The sequence below is a fragment of the Echinops telfairi genome, unplaced genomic scaffold (genome assembly GCF_000313985.2).
Source record: "Echinops telfairi isolate 266 unplaced genomic scaffold, ASM31398v2 ScPeMD7_7420;HRSCAF=8458, whole genome shotgun sequence".
NCBI lineage: Eukaryota > Metazoa > Chordata > Mammalia > Afrosoricida > Tenrecidae > Echinops > Echinops telfairi.
The window spans coordinates 50,343,113-50,367,679 of NW_022111320.1; the positions used below are offsets into that span (position 1 = coordinate 50,343,113).

General features: G+C 42.1%; 1 protein-coding gene across 2 annotated transcripts in view; it reads left to right on the plus strand.

Annotated features, from left to right (window-relative positions):
- The window catches only part of ARIH2 (ariadne RBR E3 ubiquitin protein ligase 2), a 55,209-nt gene that overhangs the window by 22,851 nt on the left and 7,791 nt on the right, over window positions 1-24,567 (plus strand). For both annotated transcript variants that reach the window (XM_004703971.2, XM_004703972.4), the window contains 6 exons: window positions 11,535-11,602; window positions 14,238-14,301; window positions 15,630-15,780; window positions 16,485-16,606; window positions 17,435-17,544; window positions 22,629-22,746. In XM_004703971.2, coding sequence (XP_004704028.1) covers window positions 11,535-11,602; window positions 14,238-14,301; window positions 15,630-15,780; window positions 16,485-16,606; window positions 17,435-17,544; window positions 22,629-22,746 — 633 coding nt within the window. The remainder of the gene's footprint in view (window positions 1-11,534; window positions 11,603-14,237; window positions 14,302-15,629; window positions 15,781-16,484; window positions 16,607-17,434; window positions 17,545-22,628; window positions 22,747-24,567) is intronic.

The following is a 24,567-nucleotide window of genomic DNA, read 5'->3' on the forward strand; positions in this document are numbered from 1 at the left end:
AATTAATTAATTTTAAAAAAGAGAGAGAGAGAGAACCCCTGCTGGTGGCTTGCAGAATCTGATAATCACTTCTTGTTACTCCTCTCTCCCACCTTGCTCAGGAATGCTTGCTTACCCTACCCAGCTCACAGGAAAAATGAGAGTAACATCGTGGGGCTTCTGTTCTTGTTGATTCACTCAGAAAGGAAGTAAGAAAAAGGCAGGCCTGATAGCAGGGTCCTATGGAACAAATATGTTGAAATAGATGGCAGACTAGGAGCAAAGCATTCAGTGGGACACTGAAAAGTCCTGGTTGGGAGATTAAGAGCAAGTCTGGTGGGGTCGGTGTTGGAGCCTTGGAGATCCTGTGGAAATTATATGACTTCTTCCTAAAATTCACATTGTATGATCTTTAAGTTTTGATCAAAACTGTTAAAATTCCAAGGACGGGGCAAGATAGAGGAAAACCAGCATAAGGTTGTTTTTTTTTTAAAGTGCCTATTGAGGATTATAAGTTAAAGGTCCAAATGAATTACTTGGATCAGCAGAATGTGGGCTATCCTTTGCCGATTATTATACTTGTTTTTGCAAGTGATTGTCAGCATAGTAATTTGGCAAAACTTTCCCCCTTAATTTTAGTTATGAAAATTCTTAAACACAAAATAGTTCAAGGAAGTATAACAAGTATATGCCTGTCATCTACTATCTAGATTTAGATTATATAGTTACCAATCCTTTACTATATTGAGGGGTAGGCTTCAAAGAGTTGATGGAAATCTGTCATTATCTTTTTTTTCTTTTTTTTCCTGTCATTATCTTTTAATTCCATTTTCCCTCAGACTTTTTGAGTTCCCATCATTTTTGTATCTTCAATGTGTTCCTAATCATAATTAGTTTCATTTTTGACCACTTCATTCAAGTGTTACATGGACACTATTAATCGATTTAAAGTGTGCCTTTACATGAGTTAAAATTAGATATTTCACATTTCATTATCAAAAAATTTGAGTGTGCCTGTTTAGACCACTCACTTCACAATTCTGAAATAAATTGCTGATCTGTCTTATCGTTTGTGCCTTTTTTAGAAATTTCATGTAAGTGGAATCATACAATATGTGTTTTTTGTGCTTGGGTCTTACCATGTTCACCAAGGTCTCATAGATAATAATTTGTGTCTTTTAACTACTTAATAACATTCCATTGTTTAGATAATTCTGTTGTGTTTTTTATTTGTAATTTAATGGACACTTAGTTGTTTCTAGTTTGGGGTATTATGGATAATGTTGCTATGAATGACCACTCATGCCCTGGTCTTTATGTAGACGTATGCTTTCATTTGTCTTGGATAGGTTGATATCATTAGTGTATGCTGAACATTTTAAGAAACTGCTAAACTTTTTCAAGGCAACTCATGATTGTGCATTCCCACCAGCATTGTTTAATGGTATCTGTTTTCTCTACATCCTTTTACATACTTGGTATTGTTAATCTTTTGGATTATCATCATTCTTCAGGAGTTTGAAATGGTATCTCATTGTTCCCTCCACTCACTCGGGGTGGTTTGGGTTAATTACTAATGAAGGAGCCCCGGTGGCATAGTGGATTAAGCATTGGGTTGCCTACTGCAAGGTCAGCTGTCTGAACCAACCAGTATGTGTGTGTCGGGGAGGTGGGGGTGGGGAGGGGGGACCCACGAGACTATCTGTTCCATAAAGATTTTGTGCCTTTGGAAGCCCCAGGGAACAGTTCTATCCCGTCTTGGAACACTGTGATTTGGAACCCACTGGACAGCAGTGGGCTTGCTTGGTTAATGAGTTGAAATCAACTTAATGGCATTGGGTTTGGGTTTTGAGGCTTAATAATGTTGAGAATCTTTTCTTGGTCTTACTTGCCACTTAGTTTTTGTCAAGTCTTTTGCTCACTTTTATTTATTGTTGCAAAAAAATAGGTAGATTATAAACATTTGCCATTTCAACAGTTTTAACATGTACAATTCATTAACTTTGATTATGTTCATAATGTGCACCCACCACAACTATCCATTTGTGAGTTTTTTTAAAAACTCAACAGAAATTCAGTGCCCCCCTAACAATGACTCCACCTTTTTTCCTCCTCCTCATTCCTTGTCTTCCAATCAACTTTGTTCTCTATACATTTACCTTTTCTGGATATGTAAGTGGGATCATGCAGTATTTGTTCTTTTGTGACTGACTGATTTCACTGAGCATAATGTTTTCACCATGTTGTAGCTTGTATCAGAACTGCCTATTAAAAAAAAGATGTTAAGTATTTGTAAGAGTGCTTTGTATATTCTGAATTAAGCCCTTTTCTAGATACATGATTTGTAAATATTTTCTCCCAATCTATGGCATGCATGCCTCTTAATTTTCTTTTTTCCCTTTCTTTTCTTAATGATGTCTTTGGAAGCATGAAAGTAATTTTTATTAAGTTCAGTTTACTGGTTTTAAAAAATTAATATTAATATTGTGTTTCTGGTATTATATTTAAGAAAACTGCTCAAATCATGTTCACAAAATTTCATATTTTCTTTTATAAATTTTGTAATTGTAGGTTTTGTATAATTCTGTTTTGAATTAATTTTTGTGTTATGAGGTATCTTAAGTTTCCTTTTTGTGGTTGTTATAGTGATGTTTAATTATTCCATAATTTCTTTTTCAGCATTAAATTACTTTGGCGCCATTGTTGATAACTGATCACAATATATAGATTTACTTCTAGACTCTATTCTGTTCCACTGATTTATATGTCTGTCCTTGAACCGGCACCCCATGGTCTTGTTAATAATGTAGCTTTGTCGTCAGCCTTGTAGCATAAGTCTCAATGCGGTTGTTTTTTTTAATGCTTCAGATATTCTAGACTCATCATTTTCACAGATTTTAAGATCTGCTATTGGGAGACAGCAGACAGTGTAAAATATGAAAATAAACAATTTATAAAAACAATATTAATTTCTACAAAAAGTCTTGCTGAGATTTAACTGGAATGGAATCATTTTTTTTTTTTTTGAATGGAATCATTTTATAGGTGCAGTCCAGTATGGTAGCCATGACCATGTGGCATTATGGACATAAACATGCAGGCATGGTATATGTATAAAAACAACATTTAGGCTCAATATATCCAAAATATTATTAATTTAGCATGTAAACCATAAATTTAAAAAAAATCATTTTATTAGGGGCTCATACAACTCTTATCACAATCCATACACACATCAATTGTGTGAAGCTCATTTGTACATTCATTGCCCTCATCATTCTCAAAACATTTTCTCTCCACTTAAACCCCCAGCATTAGGTCCTCATTTTTCCCCTCCCCCCTCCCTCATGAGCCCTTGATAGTTTATAAATTATTATTTTGTCATATCTTGCCCTGTCCGACGTCTCCCTTCACCCACTTTTCTGATGTCCGTCCCCCAGGGAGGAGGTCACATATAGTTCCTTGTAATCTGTTCCCTCTTTCCTACCCACTCTCCCTCTACCCTCCCTGTTTCGCCACTTACACCACTGGTCCTTACCGCTCATCCGCCCTGGATTCCCTGTATTTTCAGTTCCTATCTGTACCAGTGTACATCCTCTGGTCTAGCCAGACTTGCAAGGTCGAATTTGAGTCATGGTAGTGGGAGCGGGAAGGAAACATTTAGGAACTAGAGGAAAGTTGTATTTTTCATCATTGTTACATCGCACCCTGACTGGCTCATCTCTTCCCCGAGACCCCTCTGCAAGGGGATCTCCAGTGGCCTACTAATGGGCTTTGGGTCTCCACTCCGCACTTCCCCCATCATTCACTATGGTAAGATTTTTTGTTCTGATGATGCCTTATACCTGATCCCTTCGACACCTCGTGGTTGCTTAGGCTGGTGTGCTTCTTCCATGTAGGGTAAACCATAAAATTATAGCTATTTTGTATCCTGTTTCTCATATGTTTTCAGAAGATAGTCTCTCATTGTTGTAGTCAGGTGCCGTCTAGTCGTTCCTATTCATAGTGACCTTGTGCTCAACACCGCCAGGTCCTGGGCCAGCTTAACAAATACTGGTTTTGTTTGAGCCCGTTATTGCACCACTGTGTTAGTCCATCTTGTCAAGGGTCTACCACTCTTTTTGCTACCCTTATTGAACTATAAACTTCTTAAAATGTACTGTAATTGTTTAAAAATTTTTAAATGGTTTGCCGCTAAGATAGGAGATTTTTATATATTGACCTTATATTTGTGGTCTTACTAGATTCATTTTTTCTAGTAGTAATTTCGTAGATATTTTTAGAATCTACAGTCATTTCATGTGGAATTAGGGGCGAATTTGGTTCTTCCTTTTCTTATTGCATTGACTAGGGCCTCCCATGTAATAATAGTAAATGAAATGGTGAGAGTGGACATGTTTTCCATTTTCCTGATCTTACGAAGGAAAGCATTCACTATTTTGTCTTTGACTGATGTTTTTCATAGATGATTTAATTAGTTCATATCAGATTTAATTAGTTCTGTTCTCTTCCTAATTGTTGAGAGTTTTTATCTTGAATAAGTATTGGATGTTGTTAAGAGTTTCCCACACTGATTGAAAATTTTATTCTCCTTTATTCGTCAATGCAGTGTGTTACATGGAGGAATTTTCAGATGCAAAACTAGGCTTGCAATTTCATTCCTGGGCTAAATTTTACTTGATTCTATATTATTGTGTTTTTCCTATTGCTAGAGCGAATCAGTCTTTTTGATGAATGATTTTTGTTACTATGTTTACAAGAACTATTGGACTGTAATTTTCTTTTTTTAATGTGCTTTTGTTGGCTTTATATTGGTGTTATATTGACTTTATAAAGTAAGTTTGGGAGAAATACTTTTTTCCCTCTAGTTTCTGAAAGTGTGTAAGATGGATGTTGATAGATTTTCCAGTGAAAATCAAAACTTCTGGACCTGGAATTTTGTGGGAAGATTCTATTTCTTGGCCTTATTTAGAGTTTTGAATTTGATATCCAAAGAATGTGTCATAGTATAAGTAATAAAGGTTGATGGAGTGCCCAAATCATAGGTGCCAATAGCAACTAATGCTCTTTTCTGCAAATATTCTGATGTAAAATCTCCTAAAGTTCAATGAAAGTACCCAACCAATCTTTAGTAAACTTTATTTGTTTAAATCCTTTTTTTTTTTTTTTAAATCCTTTTATTCGGAACTCTTTTTTTTTTTTTCCGGAACTCTTAAAGATGTCGTAACATTCCATAGTTCCGTCACTTCAAGCAGTATTGCACAATTACTACTAGAATCAGTTTCAAAACATTTTCTTTCTTCTTGAACTCCTTAATATCAGCTCCCCCTTTTTATCTCCTCTCGCCCTGATCCTACCCCCCAGGAACCCTTGTTATTTATTTATTTTGCCATATCGTGCACATCTAATATATCCATTCACATATAATTCTGTGGCTTGATCCCATCTAGTGGGGTTTTACAGTCATCAGTGGTATCAGCCCTCTATTCCCCCCTCTCTTCCCGTACCCTCAGGGAGCTGTTGCTCCTATTACTGTTTCTGAAGTGTTATCTACCTTGGCTTTCATGTACCAACAGTCTTTTAATTAGTTATTTTTGTACCGCACGATCTTAAATATACAGATGAACATACGCAAATCTAACATGCTTAATGAGGTAAAACAAATCATACTAGTAAGGGGAGAAAATATGAATGAACTAGAGGATAGTTATGCAGTTCATCAGTGCTGTACCACACCCTGGATTTATCATCCTTTCCATGTGGTCCTTCTGAAAGGGACTGTCCAAGTTTCTTACAGGTGGTTTTTGGGTCTCCACTACATCCACACCCTATTCACACCGAGATTCGGTTGCTTGTTTTTGAGTGTCTGATACCTTTTCCTGTCGATACCTATGATTACACAGGCTGGTGTGCTTCTTCCATGTGGGCTTTTTTGCTTCCCTGCTAGATGGCTGCTTATTCATATATTTATTCATTCATTTATTCGTTCATTCGTTCGTTCATTCATTCATTCATTCATTCATTCATTCATTTATTTATTTATAACTACAAACTTTTAAGACTCCAGATGCTATATCTTTTGATAGTCAGGTACCATCCGCTTTCTTCACCACATATGCTTATGCACCTGCTTTGTCTTCAGCAAGTGTGTCAGGAAGGTGAGTATCATACACTGCCACATTATTAGAACAAACTGTTCTTGTACTGACGTAGGATTTAAGTAATGTCCATCTGCTTCCTTGTTGTATTTGCATATATACGAGAGGTACTCCCAGAAAACCGAGATTTTTTTTCTTCAAAGCTATGTCTTAAAATTTTTTACTGAACATTTTTACCTTCTAAGTACTCTATTACACTTAATAAATTTGTCAAATCTGCAATTCCATTCTTGGAAACATTTTTCAAACTCATCTCTTTGGATGGCTCACAGCCCCTCCCTTGTTTTTTTTCTTCACCTCTTCTACGTCATCAAATCACTGTCCTTTCATGTCCCTCTGCATTCTCAGAAACAAAAAGAAGATGCAAGGAGTGAGGTCAGGTGCATGGGACAAGAGAGGCATGCTGGTTTTGTTGTTGTTGTTTGGGGTTTGTTTGTTTTTTTGCCTAAAACCGGCACACTGAGATGGCTGTGAGAGCAGGTGCATTGTCATGGTAGCAAAACCAACCCCCCTCCCCCTCCCTCATCTGCCACAAATCAGACCATTTTTGTCATACACTATTATGCAATCTCTTCAGAATCTCTAAATAGAAAGCTTGATTCTACAAGTCAATGTTTTCATCCATTCGGGAAACTGATGGACATCCAGAATGAGATTTGTTATCAATCGACATTTCACCTTTTTTGAAATGAGAAAACCACTCAAACACTTTAGTTTTCCCCATAGTGCTGTCCTTGTAAGCTGTGTTCAACATCACAACAGTTTCTACAGCATTTTTCCCAAGCAGGAAACAAAATTTTACATCTGCACACTGTTCTCTTAAATCGGCCATCACAAAAAATGATGTTCAAGCGAAACTGCTTTTATGGAAAAATTCCCTGGAACCAGAAAGAACCTTCCCAGGTGATGCAGCTGGGTGCACTAACTCAGAGCTAGTTGCTAGCTGCTTGCCTAGCAGGAAAAATGAGTACTACAAAAGCTCCACTCCACCCAGCTCAATTTCGTTTTTCATATTTATGTATTTACATACACATTTTTTCTTCTTTTTCTTTCTATTTTTTTCCTCCTTCTGCCTCACTATCAGGTTTACACATCGTTCACCTCTGTAATTCCTCTCAGATACAATCCAATTGACCAAACACACCCAGAAAAGCTATACACGCCTTGCCATCGATAATTTTAGAACCCTGTACCTGTTGTTATTGGCTCATCACTCATCTCCCCCCACCCCCCACTTCATCCCCTCCCATGTCTCCCAGGAACCTTCAGTCCAGTCATTGTCTCCTGCCTATCTTCTATACATAAACACCGGGGCTGGGGGAGGGGGGGGTATAGATAGTCGCCAGTCTAACAGAGATCCTGACACAGTGCAGATGAATTTCTCTTGGTGTCATCTTCCCAGAAGTCCCCTAAACTTTATATTATGAAGAACTGCTGCTACAGCATACTTTAGTTGATACTTCTGTGATAATTTATGAATATCTTCATTATGCATTACTTGTATATAGACTAGAATCTTTATCTTTTGTTTTAAGATTTGAAGTCCTCAGACCAATTCTTCCAGATCCAAGAGATCAGATCTATCGGCAGGGACATCAGTTCTGTAAAGAACAACATTAAAGGTCCTAGCTGCTTTTCATTTGTCTTGTCCCTTACTTGTAATCTCTGTTTTACTAGACATCAAGGACAACAACGAAAGTGCCAAAGAGGCAAAGTAGAAATGATTCAGGAAGATTTTTGATCATAAATTTAATGTCTCCTATTGGTATAGAATGGATTGCTGGTTGTGTAGTAGTTATGTGGTGGGCCGCTAACCCTAAGGTTAATAGTTCAAAACCACCAGTGGCTGGGGGTGGGGTGGGGATGGGCTTGCTTCTCCTGTAAAGAGTTACAGTCTCAGAAACTCACAGGACAGAAGGACAGACGGTTCTTCCCTGTCATATGTTTTGAGTTGACGTTGATTCATGTACGGTGGGTTTGTTTATTTGGGGGTTGTTTTTTTCCATCAAGAGCTATTCAGTTTTTCTGGTTCGTTTTATGTTAGAAGTATTTTTTAAGAAACGATTTCATCAAAGATGTCTAATTAGAATTAGATTGTTTATATTTTATTTCCCTTTTAATGTCTAAGATTTGTAGTGACAATTCCTTATTCAGTCTCTATTATCAGGAGTTTGTATTTGATGTTTTTTAAACTTTTATCAACTTTGCTGATCTTTTTAAGGAAAACCTAGCACACTTTAAAAAATGTATTTATAGCCAAGGGCTATATATTCAAGCAGTTTCTAAAATTTAAAGTGTTGACCCTTGAGCAACAAATTATATAGAAGCCCCTCAACCCTCTGTGTAATTGAAAATCCACATATAATTTTTTACACACACACCCCCCAAAAAAAAAACAAGACAAAAACGTAAAACTACTAATGGTATACTAGAAGCCTTACTGATAAGTCAGTCGACACATATTTTGTTTTGTTTAGTGAACCCACGAAACTCTGCATTTTTTCAATACAAATCTAAAAGATATTTCACCAAAGGTGCAAAGTTTTTGCTCCTCTGCTATAGCTGCATTGATGGCTTCACAAACTTCCTTTACAAAAAAATCTTATACTGGATTCACTTATCTTGAAATTGCAGGTAATTTTTTCGGCAAACCTCGATCTACTGTACTTATCCAGCAGTGCACCTTTTTCTTGTAACATCGGGATTTTTCTCTGCTGCTTTGGAGCACTCCAGTGACACTCATGGCACTTCATGCTGGTCTCACCCTGTGGTTCAAGGTTTATGGTGTTGCACTAAACACAATGAAATGAAAAATACATGAACTTTGAGGGGACACTTTTTCAGCGATAGGAAACTTACTGTAGAAACAAACTGCTGAGAAAATTGGCATTAAAAAAAAAATCTGTTTCTAAGGTTGACCTGGCAGTTTGGACTTGTGTGGTCAAGGGCCAACCGTATCATGCCTGCTTTCTTTGTGTAGCACTGGTCTGTTGTAGATTGCTCGTTTTGTTATGGTCACGGTGAGAAGAAATACTGGTTGTACTACAAAAGAGATGATGCTAACTGCTCCCATAAAGATTTATAGGACCCTATTAGGGTCTCTGAGAGTCAGAATCCATTCAGTGGCAGTGGGCTTGGTTTTCTTGGTCAGGAACCTTAGGCTTAAAGCCTCCATAGGCCTCAGCGAGCAAACTCTAGGCATTGTGCATGGGTCAGATACCTCCTGTCCTGCGTGGGAGGAAAGTAGAAAGCCTCCCCAAAGCTCCGTGGGTCCTTGCTCTTCTTTAGGTGCACCTGGGGTATAAGACAGGGAGACACTCATGATTGCAGTCTCTGACACTTGATTGTGCACACAAGGATAAACTCTTCTTTAGTAGGGGTGTGTGCATGTCTCTTTGGGGATGACTTTAGACTTGGAAGAAGAGCAGAAACACATGTTGGTCCCTGTGTGTGTGTCCCTCACCCTCCCTGCAGTTCTTGCCTGCATATCCGAGGGCCACTACCTTACAGGTCTTAGTGTAGCTCCTGTTGAAAGACTAGGCCCAGTAAGCAGGTTCTGTTGGTTTGTTCCCTTGGCTCCCCAGCTGGAAGCATTTTCCTTACCTGCCCTTGATTTAGTAATAGCCTGCACAGCATTCTGTCTAGGAAGCCTGATCAAGAACGCCAAACACATCTTAATCTTCTGTAGCTCTGCCTGGGCTTGTCACTTGGGAACAATAAAGTGTGGACTTCTTTCTGTGTCATTAAGCTGACTTCAGCATTCTTTTCAAAAAGTGACTGCATAGTAGTTGTGAAAATGAAATGGAATAGGCACCTGATTTCACAGGGGGCAGAAGAATCATCAAAAGTCAGCACAGGGCTGATTCTGATTCCTGTGATGCAAAAGGCACACAGGCTTCCATCCTCCAGCTTACTTTGCCCTATTCCGTTTTGTTTTGTTTTACCTTCCCCTGTTCTGACACCAATTATCTCCCATCACACTCTTCTCTGCTGGATTAAAAACTCATTGTAGTGGCCACAAAGAGCTCACAGACAATACTTAAGATTATAGTTTTTGAGAGAAGCTAACAGGTTATAGTTTAGAATCAGAAATGTATATACCATTCTTTGGTCAGGACAGCCTCTTCCCTACTGGTCCTACAGGTAGGCCTTCTCTGGCCTTCAGCAACATGGCTTGACTTGGTTTCTGTTCTGATTGGGCACTGTTAGAAAACTCGAGTGGCTCCCCACTCCCATCATCAAACTAACTCCATTGAAGGTTCTCAGCTCTAGCTGGCTTCTCTGATTTCGTGCAGCACTTTACTTGCTCTGTAGTGGGAGAGCCCACAGCTCTGTCTCTCACTCGAGCTCCGCTGCTGCCCCTGTCACTGCACTCCTCCCACTCCTCCCACCTGAGTGTGCATGGATCTCAGGGTCCAAAGGATGCACTCCACTCCTGACTCTACCTTTCTGGGGAGAGTGAGATAACCCTCACTCAGACTACACTTCTGAGATGGTTTATTTTATACCCAGCAAGATAGTAAAGTTGACCAATCACCACATCAGAGCTCCACTTTTTTTTTTTTGAACTTCACATTTTTACAATCACAATTAACCGTCTTAACAATCACTCACAACAGAGTTATATAATCCAATTAGTATCTTCCCCTACTTTCACTTAACTCTGACCCAGGATGAAAAAGTTGTTTGGTGGGAGTCACAAAGCCATTATCAAAGAATTCATTGCATCCTAGTAGTCTGTTGATGGGTCTGTCAGGTGGTACTGATCTGGTTCTCTTTTATTGGACATTAAGGCTATTTGTCGTTTTGTTGTACTATCATTTCTTCAGAAAATTGACAGTGTAGAATTGCTAGCTCAAAGCACTTTCTGGGGCTCCTTGATACTCATGACCAATGTACTTTAAATGTCCCCTAGAAATTAGGGGCCAGAAAGGCTGTACACAAACTTTTAAACCTTGCGATTAGAATTTACCAGTTGCTGAGAACTTGGAATTTTAAACACGATTATTTTGTTAGTGGGGGTTTTGTAAGAAGTCCAGGCCTGGAGATTGTCTGCAGGTAATAAGCCTAACTAAAGGTGCACTGGGCACGTGCAGCAGCCGAGGAAACAGCCCATTGGGGAACCTGCAGCTCTGTTTAAGTTAGACACCAGAGAGACTGGTAGTTGTACGTTTTTCAAGTGTATTCTTTGAAACACCATTGATGAAGACAACAGTAGAAAATAGATCTATGAATATACTAAAATGTTGAGTCTAAACTTAAAAGATAGTAGAGAACCAAGAAGAATCTTTTGGAAACCCACCCTAGGCCTGCTACAGTCACAAATGTGTACTTTATTTCAAAATTTTAAGAACTCCAAAAGAAGCCAATTTTAATTGATTTTTTTCTTCTTTCTAGGTATCTCATTCAGTTGCTAAACTCATATTAGTTAATTTCCACTGGCAAGTCTCAGAGATATTGGACAGGTAAGCTGTTTCGGGGAAGGGGAGATGGTATTGCCCATAGCTTCTCTCGATGCTTATCCATTGGTGTGATAGTTCCTTACATTTTAAAGCATATCTTTACAATGTGCATAGTGTGTTGCTAAAACACTGACTCGTGTTATACATACTTTTTTCCTCCGTATGTTGTGATTGTGTCTTCAGCCTACTCTTTTACCACACTTCTCTGCTAAGGTTTTTTTGTTTTTGTTTTTTAACATTTTATTAGGGGCTCATACAACTGTTATCCCAATCCATACACACATCAATTGTGTAAAGCGCATTTGTACATCGTTTCTCAAAACATTTTCCGTCCATTTAAACCCTCGACATTAGGTCCTCATTTTTCCCCTCTCTCCCCGCTCCCCCCTCCCGCATGAGACCCCGATAGTCTATAAATGGGTATTTTGTCATATCTTGCCCTGTCTGACGTCTCCCTTCATCCACTCCTCGGTTGTCTGTCCCCCAGGGAGGAGGCCACACACAGTTCCATGCAATCAGTTCCCTCTTTCCTACCCATTCTCCCTTTACCCTCCCTGTTTTGCCACTCACACCACTGGTCCTATAGGGCTCAACCCCTATTGGTTGGACAATGGACAGTTGTAATTTTTTATGCCGTGTTAATTTTAATCAGTGCCTTTTCTTCACCGTTTGCCAACATCTCCAGTTGTGTGTTTTGGATGTGTCAAGTGAGAACTATCTTGTAGCGTGCTGCAGAAACAGTGAGCTGGCATACTGCCCACCACTCTAGCCAGCAGGATGTTTAGGCACGACTTTGCTAGGACAAGGGGCTTTTCCATCTCTTGTAGCCTCGGGGGAGATCCTTGCCCTCTACCCTCAGAAACACCACTCTCTTTGGCCCCGGGTTCTTCAGCCTCAGCATTGTTCACATCTAGGTTGTGGGGATCTGGTCTATGTGTTATAGGATGTTTACCAGCGTCCCTGGCCACTGCAGTGGCACCCTCCAGTCATTGCTAATCAAAAGTGTCTCTAGACATTGCCAAATGCCCCCCTGAAAACAGCATCATTCCTGTGCAAACCACTGGTCTCCCCTCACCATCCTTGCCCTTTCAGACTGCAGTGAGTCTTCTTCTCTCTGTAGAGCATGCGCCCTTTGTACGGGAAAGTCAGGCCTTCCTTTCTTCAGGCTAAGCACAGCTGAGCTGGCAGACCGGCTGGAGCAGCTCAGCACCCCAGGATGGAGCCCGAAATTCCTGAATATCAAACTACACTCTCACTTTATAATTGAGAAATGAACACATGTAGCTAGCCTCTCTTGGATGACCCTTCACTGTTTGCAACTATTGTTGCTATCCAAAACTCAAGAATGGCAAGGGCCCTTGTACTGGAGTATCTCTCACTATTCACTAGCCTTGAGAACAGAGAAGATTTGAATGGTTAGGGATGAAACAAGTTCCCCCCACCTCCCCACCCCCCAAAAAATGAAAGGAGGTATTGTCATGAGGTGGAGTCAGGAAAGCCACCTCCAGGAGAGAATTCTTCCCTACACCGACTCCTACTGTCTTGGTCACGTGGACTTTACATGGTACTTCATTGCCACATGATATTTCTGTGTTTATTATAAAACATACAGGGGAACTTCAGAAAGTTTATTGGAAAAATCCATTATCTTGTATTTCTATTTTTCTACCCTTTGAAGCCCCTTGATATTTATACTGTACCTCACTGTAGAAAGGAATTAAGTATTTATTATGAAAGATATAATATATCTGTATTTAAAAATACCATGTTTTAAAAGGGAGTGGTGTGTGTGTGTATGTGTATGTTTTATATGTGGTTTAAAGAATAATAAATTCCTAAGTCTCCCCTCAAATGAGAAGCCCTAAAGCCCCTAGGCAACTCCTGTGGCCTAACCTTCCTTTCCTCTCTAAGGGACACGTATGTGGCATTTGGGGGTTTTCAGTTTATTACTATGAAAATAGCACAGCTCTAGAAACTCTTGTATGAGACTCTTGGTTTACGCATATGTATTTCTAGGATTGAGTATAAAAAGTAAATCGCTGAACTATATAGATTATGTGCAACTTCAGCTTTATTTGATAATGCCAAGTTGCTTTTCAAAGAGATTGTACCAGTTTACACTCCCATCAGTTTGTGTGTGAATAACCCTAATCTGGTCAGATTTTAAATTTTGCAATCTGGTGTGCCTGTTTATTTTTCATCTTGGTGTTCCTGGTTATGAAGGAGGTTAAGCATCTTTCCTTGTGTATTTAATGACCATCTGTGCTTCCTTATTTATTCTTAATATTACTCATTTGTCAGTTGAGTGTGTATTGACTTATCTTTCAGTTTATGGTTTGGTTTTTCATTCTGAAGCCATGGAGGTACTTCTGTTTCCAAGAAGGGATTTAAAACCAATCTCTTCCTTCATAAGTATTTATCTTACAGTTCAGTTCCTTTGAAGCACAGTCATTTATTATTCTTATACCAATTAAGAGCTAAAAAAATACCAAGGTAAAAGGAATCTTGGTGTTTTGAGGAGATAATTGGAGACAAAGATCCTTTAGTGGGACCGTAGCAGATGTTGGTATTCTGTTTTGTTCAGGAGTAAAAATTTTGCATTCAGTTTTTGACTCCCTTTGTTTCTACTTTTTGTTAGATACAAGTCCAATTCCGCCCAGCTGCTCGTTGAGGCTCGCGTTCAGCCCAATCCATCAAAACATGTAAGTGTCTCCTACTTGAGTGAGGCGTCTCCTGCTGTACCTGGCTCTCCGTTTTCTTGATACAGGCCTATGTCTTCCGTCACTCAGAGAGTGTCTGTCCCACTCTCTCCAGCCTCGCCTTTCTCTCTGCATTTGCACGTAGCCTGCCCTCCATTTATGCGGGGGGCCTTGGTGCTCAGTGCTCCCTCTTGACCCTGCTTGTGCCTTCCCTAACCTGGAATGTTGAGACCTTATCCCTGTCTTTATTTGTGAGAGTAGAACTCAACTTTACATACTCAAATCCAAGGTCAACTCCTTCACAAAGCTTGTTCCCTACAAACTGCAAGCTCTTCTGATTATATCATTAAATCTTTACATATGTGTTCTAGTTCTTTACTCATCTGTTTAACACTTCTGTCCCACTATCAGTGCTGATGCTTAGGAGCCATATTTACAACGCAGAGCAGTTTCTGTGCATGAGGAGCCTGATGAGCATTTGTGGACCGATTGCGGATCCTGTGAAAAGTGCTCTGAGGAGTGAGGGTGGAGATCAGAGATCACAACATAGCTTCTTCAGACTCGGGGGAGAGGAGTTTCTGGGCGCATACTGGAGAATTCAGTCCTTTTCCTCAGATTCGTTTTTTCTATCGTTCCAGTGCGCTAATAAGAATCCGCTGTCCCTTTGTAAAACTGGACTTTGCTGTCAGTGCGGGTTTTGACTGGGGTCCCCAGAGTGTCCTTTTCTCCCAAGGATTCCCGTGATACCACGTCACGGGTTCAGCTTTACCGAGAGAAGCAGTGATGTGAATGGGCATACAGATAGGAAAATCCCCACTGTGAGGCAGGCTGGAGAAGCCTCCCAGATGCACACAGCCTCTGTAACATGGTTTGTATCAGTGGCAGAGGTGCCACTTTGTACCCTGCCGAGTGAGGGCAGCTGGGGCAAGACACCTGGAACTGAATGGCCTCTTTCCAAACAGAACTCTCTGCTGTCAAGTCCAGGCCAGCACACAGCAACCTGACAGGACAGAAGCCATTATCTTTACAAAAGCAGACCACCCTCCCTTTTCTCCTCAAAGCGCCGCATGCCTTCCCTGTAAAGACCTGGTCATTCTGGAGCTCTGAACCTTGTATAAGTACATTTAGTTGCGCTTTTCTGCTTCCTCCTTTCTCTGAACCCTTGTGATTCTGCAAGCCCAGCCTTAGGTGCCCCCTCTTTCAAGAACCCTTCATGGTATAACTCTCTGTTCAGCACCCTTGGGACTTCGAGTCCGCACAGATCGCCTCTCATGCTCGGGGCCCCACTGTGCAGGTTCCTCTTTGGCTGATGTGGCTGTGCCTCTCCTCAGGTCCCCGCCACCCATCCCCCTCACCACTGTGCAGTGTGTATGCAGTTTGTGCGGAAGGAAAACCTCCTCTCTCTGGCTTGTCAGCACCAGTTTTGCCGCAGCTGCTGGGAGCAGCACTGTTCTGTGCTTGTCAAGGACGGCGTGGGCGTGGGTGAGTCTGCTATAGCATTTGCAGAAGACTGGGGCTGGAGTGTTTGTCTTCGACTCTGCCTTGTCAGGTCCTCAGGTAAACTGAGCGTTTTCTTCTGGCTCTAATTGTGGTTCCCAAACACACCACTTTGAACACTGGCAAAAAATTTCCCAGCCCCTCAGCAAAGGGAGAAAGTTAAGGATATTGGTGGGTACCTGAGTGGGTGTGAGTACAACATTCGCTTCACTTTGGGCACAACTATCTTTTAAGCTGCCTACCCTCTGTTGATCCCCCAGGTGGCAGCCTTAGCTCAGAAACATCCAGAGTTTGCCACTGTTCAGGTAACAGCACAAATCAAATTGATGACAGTTGCAGGAGCGTTTGTTAAACTCTGACGTGATGCCATTGAAGCCAAATACCATCCCCTTGATGTGTTGGTGATTATCACTTACACATAAACTAAGCTTCAGGAATCTTAAAGAACTTTTTAAATGATTGTGGGTGTGCTATTGGTGTATGTATATGTATATGTGATTTGAGATAATATTGTTACATCACTTGCAAATGTGGCTAATTTTTCTCATCTTTAAATAAATTCTGTTGCTTAAAGGTCCTTTCTATGGACTGAGTTTCCCTTGCTAGTTGATCCTTACGAATTGAGACCATTGGGCAGCTGTGTTGTGTCTCCTCACACGGTGCTTGATCAGGTTGTCTTTGTTCTATAGGGGTTTCTTGTATGGCTCAGGACTGCCCACTCCGAACACCAGAGGACTTCGTGTTTCCGTTGCTGCCCAACGAAGAATTGAAAGACAAATACAGACGCTACCTCTTCAGGGACTATGTGGAGGTATGACCAACCCCTACTCTGCCCTGTGTCTTTCACCAGAGGCTTCCCCAGTTACTGATACATTCATGTCCAGCTGCCAATTATGTGGTCGTTTAAAGAAAGACCTCCATAGTCTTAGAGACTTGACCGTCTTTTGAGTGGTAGTCGAGAGTACAGGTCCATGAGTCCCAGGCCTGCTGTTGCCTTGCTGTGTGGCATCTGAGCCTCCCCTGGAATTGGACAGGCAATCTCACCGCACACACAATGGGTATGTCAGAGGATAGTCAGATGTGATTTCCTCACCTGGTTCACTGTGTGATCTGGTGTAGAGAAGAGGCCTTGCTTCTTGAGCAGTTTGAAAACTTGCTGGGGATTGATTCCAGCCTGGTTAGTTTTGAAGTCCTCCGTCTCTCTTGAGCTACTTGTGCAGACTGGCCAATTCCATGCAGAGTAGTTTTTTAAAATTTAAAAAAATTTTTTTAATGCGTTGACTTCCTGGATTGATGAGTGGTATGGGTCCTTTCGTGCACAGGCTAAGGGACAAGCAGGCGTCCTGATTCTTTGTACCATTTGCTGCCTTTGGTAGATGCCTGAGGGTCTTTGAACCCCTGAGCTGCCCTAACTATACCTGACTAGGCCGTGTTTCTTTCCAGCTTTAGTCCATATTCACTACCCTCACACAGGCACACTTGTTTATTCCATTTTGTAATGAGCCTTAGTTTATCAGCCCTCTAGTGGGTTGCTCCAGTATCTATTCTGAATCTGTCATTACCTGGAAGAACAGTAGGTGTTTAATTTGGAGGCAGTGAATAAGGGCTGTCCTCATTGTTTTCCCTGGTGTATTGACAGAGTCATTACCAGCTCCAGCTGTGCCCTGGTGCAGACTGCCCCATGGTTATCCGGGTACAGGAGCCCAGAGCTCGCCGAGTGCAGTGCAATCGATGCAACGAGGTCTTCTGGTAAGAGTGAGTGTGGGTGCTGAGTGGCCCAGGGCTCATATCCCTCCCCCGCCACAGTTCCACTGCTGTTGCTCTGGACCGGGTGGGTCTGTGAGGTAGGCTCTCAAAGCCAGTAGAGCAACTCTGCTCCAAGGAGGAGGTTTGTGTTCAACATCTCATGTTCCAGCGGGTGTTGGATGTACGAGTGGGTACCCCCAAAAAAGGAATTTCTTTTTCAGAGCTATGTATTTATTTAAATTTTTTTTTTTAAACAAAAGAACCTTCAAAGTACTCTCCATTACACTTAACACATTTTTCAAATCTGCGATTCCATTCTTGGCAATAGCTTTCAAATGCATCTGTTTGTATGGCTTCAGCGCCTCCCTCATTTTTTTCTTCACCTCTTCTGCATCATCAAATCACTGTCCTTTCATGTCCCTTTTCATTCTCGGAAACAAAAAGAAACCTCATGGAGGAAAGGCAGGTTAGTCGGGTGCATGGGGCAAGAGAGGCTTGCTGTTGCTGTGTTTTTTGCCAGAAACTGGCGCACTGAGATGACTGCGTGAGCAGGTGCATTGTCATGGTGGCAAAACCAGTTCCCTGTCTGACACAAATCAGGCCTTAGTTGCCACACGTTGTTATGCAATCTTTTCAGAACTTCTAAATCAGTGGTTCTCAACCTGTGGGTTGCGACCCCTTTGGGGGTTGAATGACCCTTTCATGGGGGTCGCCCAATTCATACCAGTAGTAAAATTACAGTTATGAAGTAGCAATGAAAATAATTTTATGGTTGGGGGGCTCACCACAGCATAAAGGGTTGCAGCATTAGGAAGGTTGAGAACCACTGCTATAAATAGAAATCTGGATTCACAGTCTGACCTGGTGGAACGAACTCCAAATGCACTATCCCCTTCACATCACAAAAACCAAATAAGCATCGTCTTGATCTTTGATTTCATTTGACAAGCTTCTTTTGGGCGAGGTGATGATGGTGTCTTCTGCTGACTTAACTGATGTTTACTTTTGGGGTCATAAGAATAGCACCATGTCTCATCACCAGTAATGACCTTGGCAAAAAAAGTATGGGTCGCTTTGGAGCTGTTCTTTCAAAACATGCCATGTTTCTAGTCGATGCTCTTTTTCTTGGTCAATCAAAACCCAAGGCACAAATTTAGCAGCGACCTTTCTCATTCCCAAATGTTTCATTAAAATGCATTGAACCTAGTCCCAAGATAGTCCAGATAACTTCCCCGTCTCTTCAGTCTGTCGTTGGTTTTCAAGTACAAGTGTGCAAATTTTCTTGACATTTTCGCCCATTCAGGATGTTAATAGATGTCCAGAACGAGGTTTGTTATCAGTCGACATTTTACCTTTTTTGAAATGAGAAAACCACTCATAAACACTTGAGTTTTCCCCATAGCACTGCCCTTGTAAGCTGTGTTCAACATCACAACAGTTTCTGTGGCAGTTTTCCTGGGCAAGAAACAAAATTTCACAGCCATGTGCTGTTCCCTTAAATCAACCATCACAACAAATGAGGTTCAAGTGAAACTGCTTTTTTTTTTTAATCATTTTATTGGGGGCTCATATAACTCATCACAATCCATACATACATCAGTTGTATAAAGCACATTTGTACATTCGTTACTCTCATCATTCTCAAAACATTTTCTCTCCACCTAAGCCCCTGGCATCAGCTCCTTATTTTCCCCCCTCCCTCCCTCATGAATCCTTGATAATTTATAAATTATTATTTTGTCATATCTTATACTGTCCGACGTCTCCCTTAACCCACTTGTCTGTTGTCCGTCCCCCTGGGAGGAGGTTATATGTAGATCCCTGTAATCGGTTCCCCCCTTTCCACCCCACCTCCCTCCACCCTCCCGGTATCGCCACTCTCACCACTGGTCCTGAAGGGATCATCCGCCCTGGATTCCCTATGTTCCCAGTTCCAATCTGTACCAGTATACATCCTCTGGTCTATCCAGATTTGTAAGGTAGAATTGGAATCATGATAGTGGGGGGTGCGGCGAGGAAGCATTTAGGAACTAGAGGAAAGTTGTATGTTTCATCGTTGCTGCACTTCTTTTATGAAAAAATTCACTGTGACTAGAGAGAACCTTCCCAGGGGATTCCACTGGATGCACTAACTCAGAGTGAGTTGCTCAATGCTCGCCTAGCAGGAAAAATGCATACCATGAAAGCTCTGCCAAGTGGAGCTTTTTCCTTTTCTTGGTTTAGGGTGGGGGTACCCTGTTGTATACTCAGTCTAGGGGCAAGGGATGAAAGCACAAATTCTTGGAGAATGTGTTGTGATTTCTGTTACTAAGTCTGGCTAAGAAATTGTGTGAGGTCTGTGTGACTATGTTTCTAGCTGAACATGATTCATATAATTCCTATGTGAAAAGCTACAACCTTTAAAGATATGTCTTTACCTCTTTTGACCTTTCCTGGGTAATTTTCTCAAAGCCATGGTTCATAATGGTCCACGTAGTCCAAAGTTCAGATCTGGGGACACTGTAGTCAACCGGTGACTGAGTGGTGAAGTACGAGAGTGGTTAACACAGACGTGCTGTATGCTGAGCAGACAACATTCACGTCCCTCAGGCCTGGCCTGCTTCAGCGTTTTCTGCTTTATCAGCAAATTAGAAACCACCTAGACATGTCAATAAGTTAACTTATCAGTTACCTCAAAGACCTTTTATAGCCATCAGAATTTTAAAAAGGAAAACTGCATAGCAACACACAGAGTTTTCTCCTGTGTGTTGTTAGTTGCCATTGAGTGGACTTCAGCGCCTGGGCCTTCCACGTGAGCACAGTGGCACCTTTCACAAGGAGCTTGCAGGCCTGCCTTCTGAGGTCTTCTGGGTGGGTTCACACACCCTCCCCCCTGCTAGTGGCCAAGTGCCTAACCATCTGTGCACTCAGGGATTCCGTTCTGGGGCTAAAGAATGCAAAATTGTGTGCATTTGTGATCATTGTGTGAAAACTGTTAAGTGGGTGTGGAATTCATTTTTTTTCCCCAAGTAAAGATGTGAAAAGCAGGTATAAATTCTTTCTTCCTGCTTCTCTCTTTCTATCAAGCTCTGTGTGTTCCCTAGTTTGGGGGGGGTGGGGGCTGTTGGTGGCAGCATGAAGCTGGGTAGATAGATGGTTATCTGGTGACCTGAACCTGGGCAGGCAGTTGTAGGAGATCAAAGCTTCATGTTTGCTATAATTCTTTCTGGATCAAGCTGGAGTAGAAAGTTTTAAAAACAACTGTTAGCTATTACTGCATTTGTTTATTATGTTGTCACATGAAGAATTTCAGTGTCAGTGAGTGTCTGGCATTTCCCTCCAATAAGTTACCCTTTTATTTAAGAAAGCACCGTTGTTCCGTTCCTGGATTTGGTGGTAGAAAATGATTGGTGCACACTAGAGAATCACTCCCCACCCTCAGTGATAGGTCTTCTATCACTCAGCGTTTGCCAGATACATTAAGTGAACCAGTAATGAATGGCCCACCTCTTAGGACAGCGGTTCTCAACCTGTGGGTTGTGACTCCTTTGGGGGTCAAACCACCCTTTCACAGGGATCACCCGTTTCGTAACTAGCAAAATTACAGTGATGAAGTAACAACAAACGTAATCTTATGGTTGGGAGGTCACCACAACATGAGGAACTGTATTAAAAGGTCGTGGCATTAGGAAGGTTGAGAACCACTGTTTTAGGACATAGGTTTGGAAGCAAATCAACTGCCGAGTGAGGTGGCAAAAGCTGTGTGGGGAAGGAGAGGAAGCCCGGAGGAAAGCAGGTCCACCTGTGGAGGGTGCAGGAGGGGAGTGTCCACAAGGACTGCCCAGACGGGGGGAGCTCTAGGTTTACACAGAGAAGTTGCTAAGCTGTGTGTGTGGAGGGAATGGGGGGGTGACTCCCTGTCAGGGAGTTGGTACTTTGTAACGTCACTGATGTGTAGTGAATAAAGAGCCAGTGGTAGCACATGATACTTAGAGATGATACCTAGAATCGCCATCCCATAGGTGTGCACAAAGAGAGACTGGGAGGGGAGTGGATGCTTGTTCATGGAAATGAAATGTAATTTGCTCTTTCCGTTCTCAGTATTCGAGGGTCGGGATACTCTTTCTACAAAAGGGACAAACTGAATGGTTCATCTAACTGGTGTCTTTCTTGTCCATTTATTAATTGTGATGAAAATAGCTAGTGTTTCCTGAAGGTTTATCAGATAGCAGGCACTGTCTTGATCCCTCTGTTTTGCATGCATGACTGTCTAATTTGCAAAGTTGTTATACTTAGTCTGGGGGTGAGGAAATCAAAACCCAAGTGAACCCACTTAGTAAATTGCAGATTCGTCATTTGTGTTGCCCTAATAACACCTGCTTGGAGGAATCATGGTAGGGCTTCAGAGAGACCATATAGAACATGGGTGTGAGGGTGTGGGTGTACGGACCTGCGTGTACTTGCTTCCTGCCTTTGAAGATGTTGCTGGAGGCTGTGGCCCAGCAAAGGTCACGAGCCACGGATCTCCTTGTTCTCCGTGTTGTGAATGTCTTCCTCTGGGGCTGTGGGCTTCTCTCTGAGAACAAACTGCATTGTCTGAGGCAAGAAGGAAGTGGAGAGCACGAGGACTGCCCAGCACGCATTTGAATGTCTTTTTCTGATTTTGAACGTCAGGTGTCATCCTGTGTCGTATCCCCACAGTGCAAGAGTTCTGGTGTTTGTGTGCATCTTCGCGTGCTCATGTGGCTGGGAGGTGAGAAGTGGATCCCAGGCCTGGCTTGGGTTTAAGTGGAGGGATCCCTTGCGGTATCCCCATGCCCTTTGAGGGGTTGAGCTCTGCATTTGACATCCTTTCAGCGAGAGGTGACATCACACAAGATATTTAAAACAAACATTTTATTGAGGAGTATTGTGCATGTGACTTAAAGGGTTCAGATGAGAAATTCAAATCATATTTCAGTATCGTTCTAGGTAAGTAATGGCCCCAAAGGCCTTTGGAAATGCCTTTTTGAAAAGCTCTAGTTGAGGATCATTTGGCTTGAACAAAAGGAAAACAGACAACATGCGACCTGATGAGTATTTGAATGTTTTTCTTTTCTGATTTTCAGTTTCAGGTGTCGTCAGATGTATCACGCCCCCACAGACTGCGCCACAATCCGGAAATGGCTCACGAAGTGTGCAGATGACTCTGAAACGGCCAACTACATTAGTGCACACACTAAAGACGTAAGGGTTGCATCCTGCCCTCTCGTGGACCCGGGGCTGTAGCACCGAGAGAGGACCCCAGGGCTCTTGCTGGCGGCTGCAGAGACCTTGCCCTGCCCTGGGCAGATTTTGCATCGGTTTATTTTGGGACGATTTTGGTGCTGGTATTTTAATAGAATGTTGAAGGACCTTTAAATGTTTGATAACTAGGGAAGATTCGTCAGAAGAAAACTAGTCTTCATTGACTGCTTACCAGGCTTTTGCAGCCTGGGGAAGGAGGTGTTCGGTGGCCACAGCTGCTAAATGGCAAAGCTGTGATGCTAGCCCAGGCTTGCCCGATTCGCATTCTGAAGTTTTCCATGAAAAGCACGCCTTGCAGTTGCTTGAGTGTTGACCTAACCCGACAACCAAGGTGGCGCCCTGTGCCAGTCACTGGCAGTCACTAGCACAGCTGTGACCATGACGTCCCTATTGTCTACAGCTGAGTTCTCTGGAAGAAACCAACGGAGCAATTACGAGGGGGCTTCAAAATGTGCATGGGAAAAATGCATATCAATATTAGAGATTTCTAATGCATAAATAACAGGATTATTTCAAGGAAATGGCTTATTTCCTTGAAGGTTGACGAGTTCCAAATCCATTAATCAGTTGTCAAGTTGAAGATTTCTTCTGACTTGTGGTTTACAGGAGCTGATTAACTCCAAGTAGACATGTCAGGTAGAAGATTGCTGATCCATGGTATTCCCGGAGCTGGCACACCTGACAATCTGCAGGTCAGACAGGTTGCTGGCTCTCCTCCCAAGGAAGTAACTGCCTCACCACCCACCCAAGAGGTGGTCAGAGGATGATGAGCCCCATGCAGGAGTGAGAGAGGGCAGACTTGCCCAGAGCAAGTCCGTACGTAGTGGATGCAGACACGGCCTTACGGAGGCCCCCTTTCAGCTGGTGGACTGCTCAGATCAAGTCACAAATTGGAAAATGACTACACAATATATGCCAAACCACAGAGCCCATGACCTAGCCAAGCTGACACTAGTCTTCACAGTCTACCTCTTTTCCACTTGGCCTTCTAAAACCCTACTTGCACCGAACATGATAGCTCTAACGAGCACGTGCAATCAAAACACACACTAGCCTATTCTTGTGCTTCATAGTAAGTGATAGAATAAAGGCAGGATGAAAACTATTAGATAAACCTAACAGAGTAAGAAAAATATTTGAAAACAATTAAAGCTCTCCTTTCTGTAGCTGGTCATGTAGTCGTAACTGGTATTTAGACCATCCATTCCGTATTCCCTTTGCCTGCAGCCAGCACCTCAGGTGCTTCCAGTTCTTTGCACAGTGGCGTGACTCAACTTCCACTCCTAGAGGGTCTGGGTCATTGACTTTGATCACAGGGCGTGGGGTACTAAAATGTCCCAAGGGATCTCCTGTGTTCTTGATAGGGCCTTCTTCGCTCCCCGTTATTGAATTCCGCTCTTGTTTCCCGTGACAATGAGAAGCAGTCGTGTCAGTGAGAATGGCAGCTACTTTTTAATCTTTTTTTGCCTTCTGATCCACAGCCAAGCAGATCCCAAAGTGACCAGGTGGCATTCTTAACTTTCAATTCAGTGGAATCGTATTGGGTCACCTGATAGGAATATTGCTCTCTTTGGATGCATAGAGCCCAGGGTTATGGGGACAGAAACCCAAGCTTTTGAAAATGGGTTAATCGTGTTGCCGTTCCCAGTTTTGCTCCTTGGTGCACCCGTCCCCGTGAATCCTACAGAGCTAGCACCGTCTATCAGATGCTAAGTTCAAGCACATACAGCCTCTTAGAGAACATTGCCCCAGCCCTGCCCT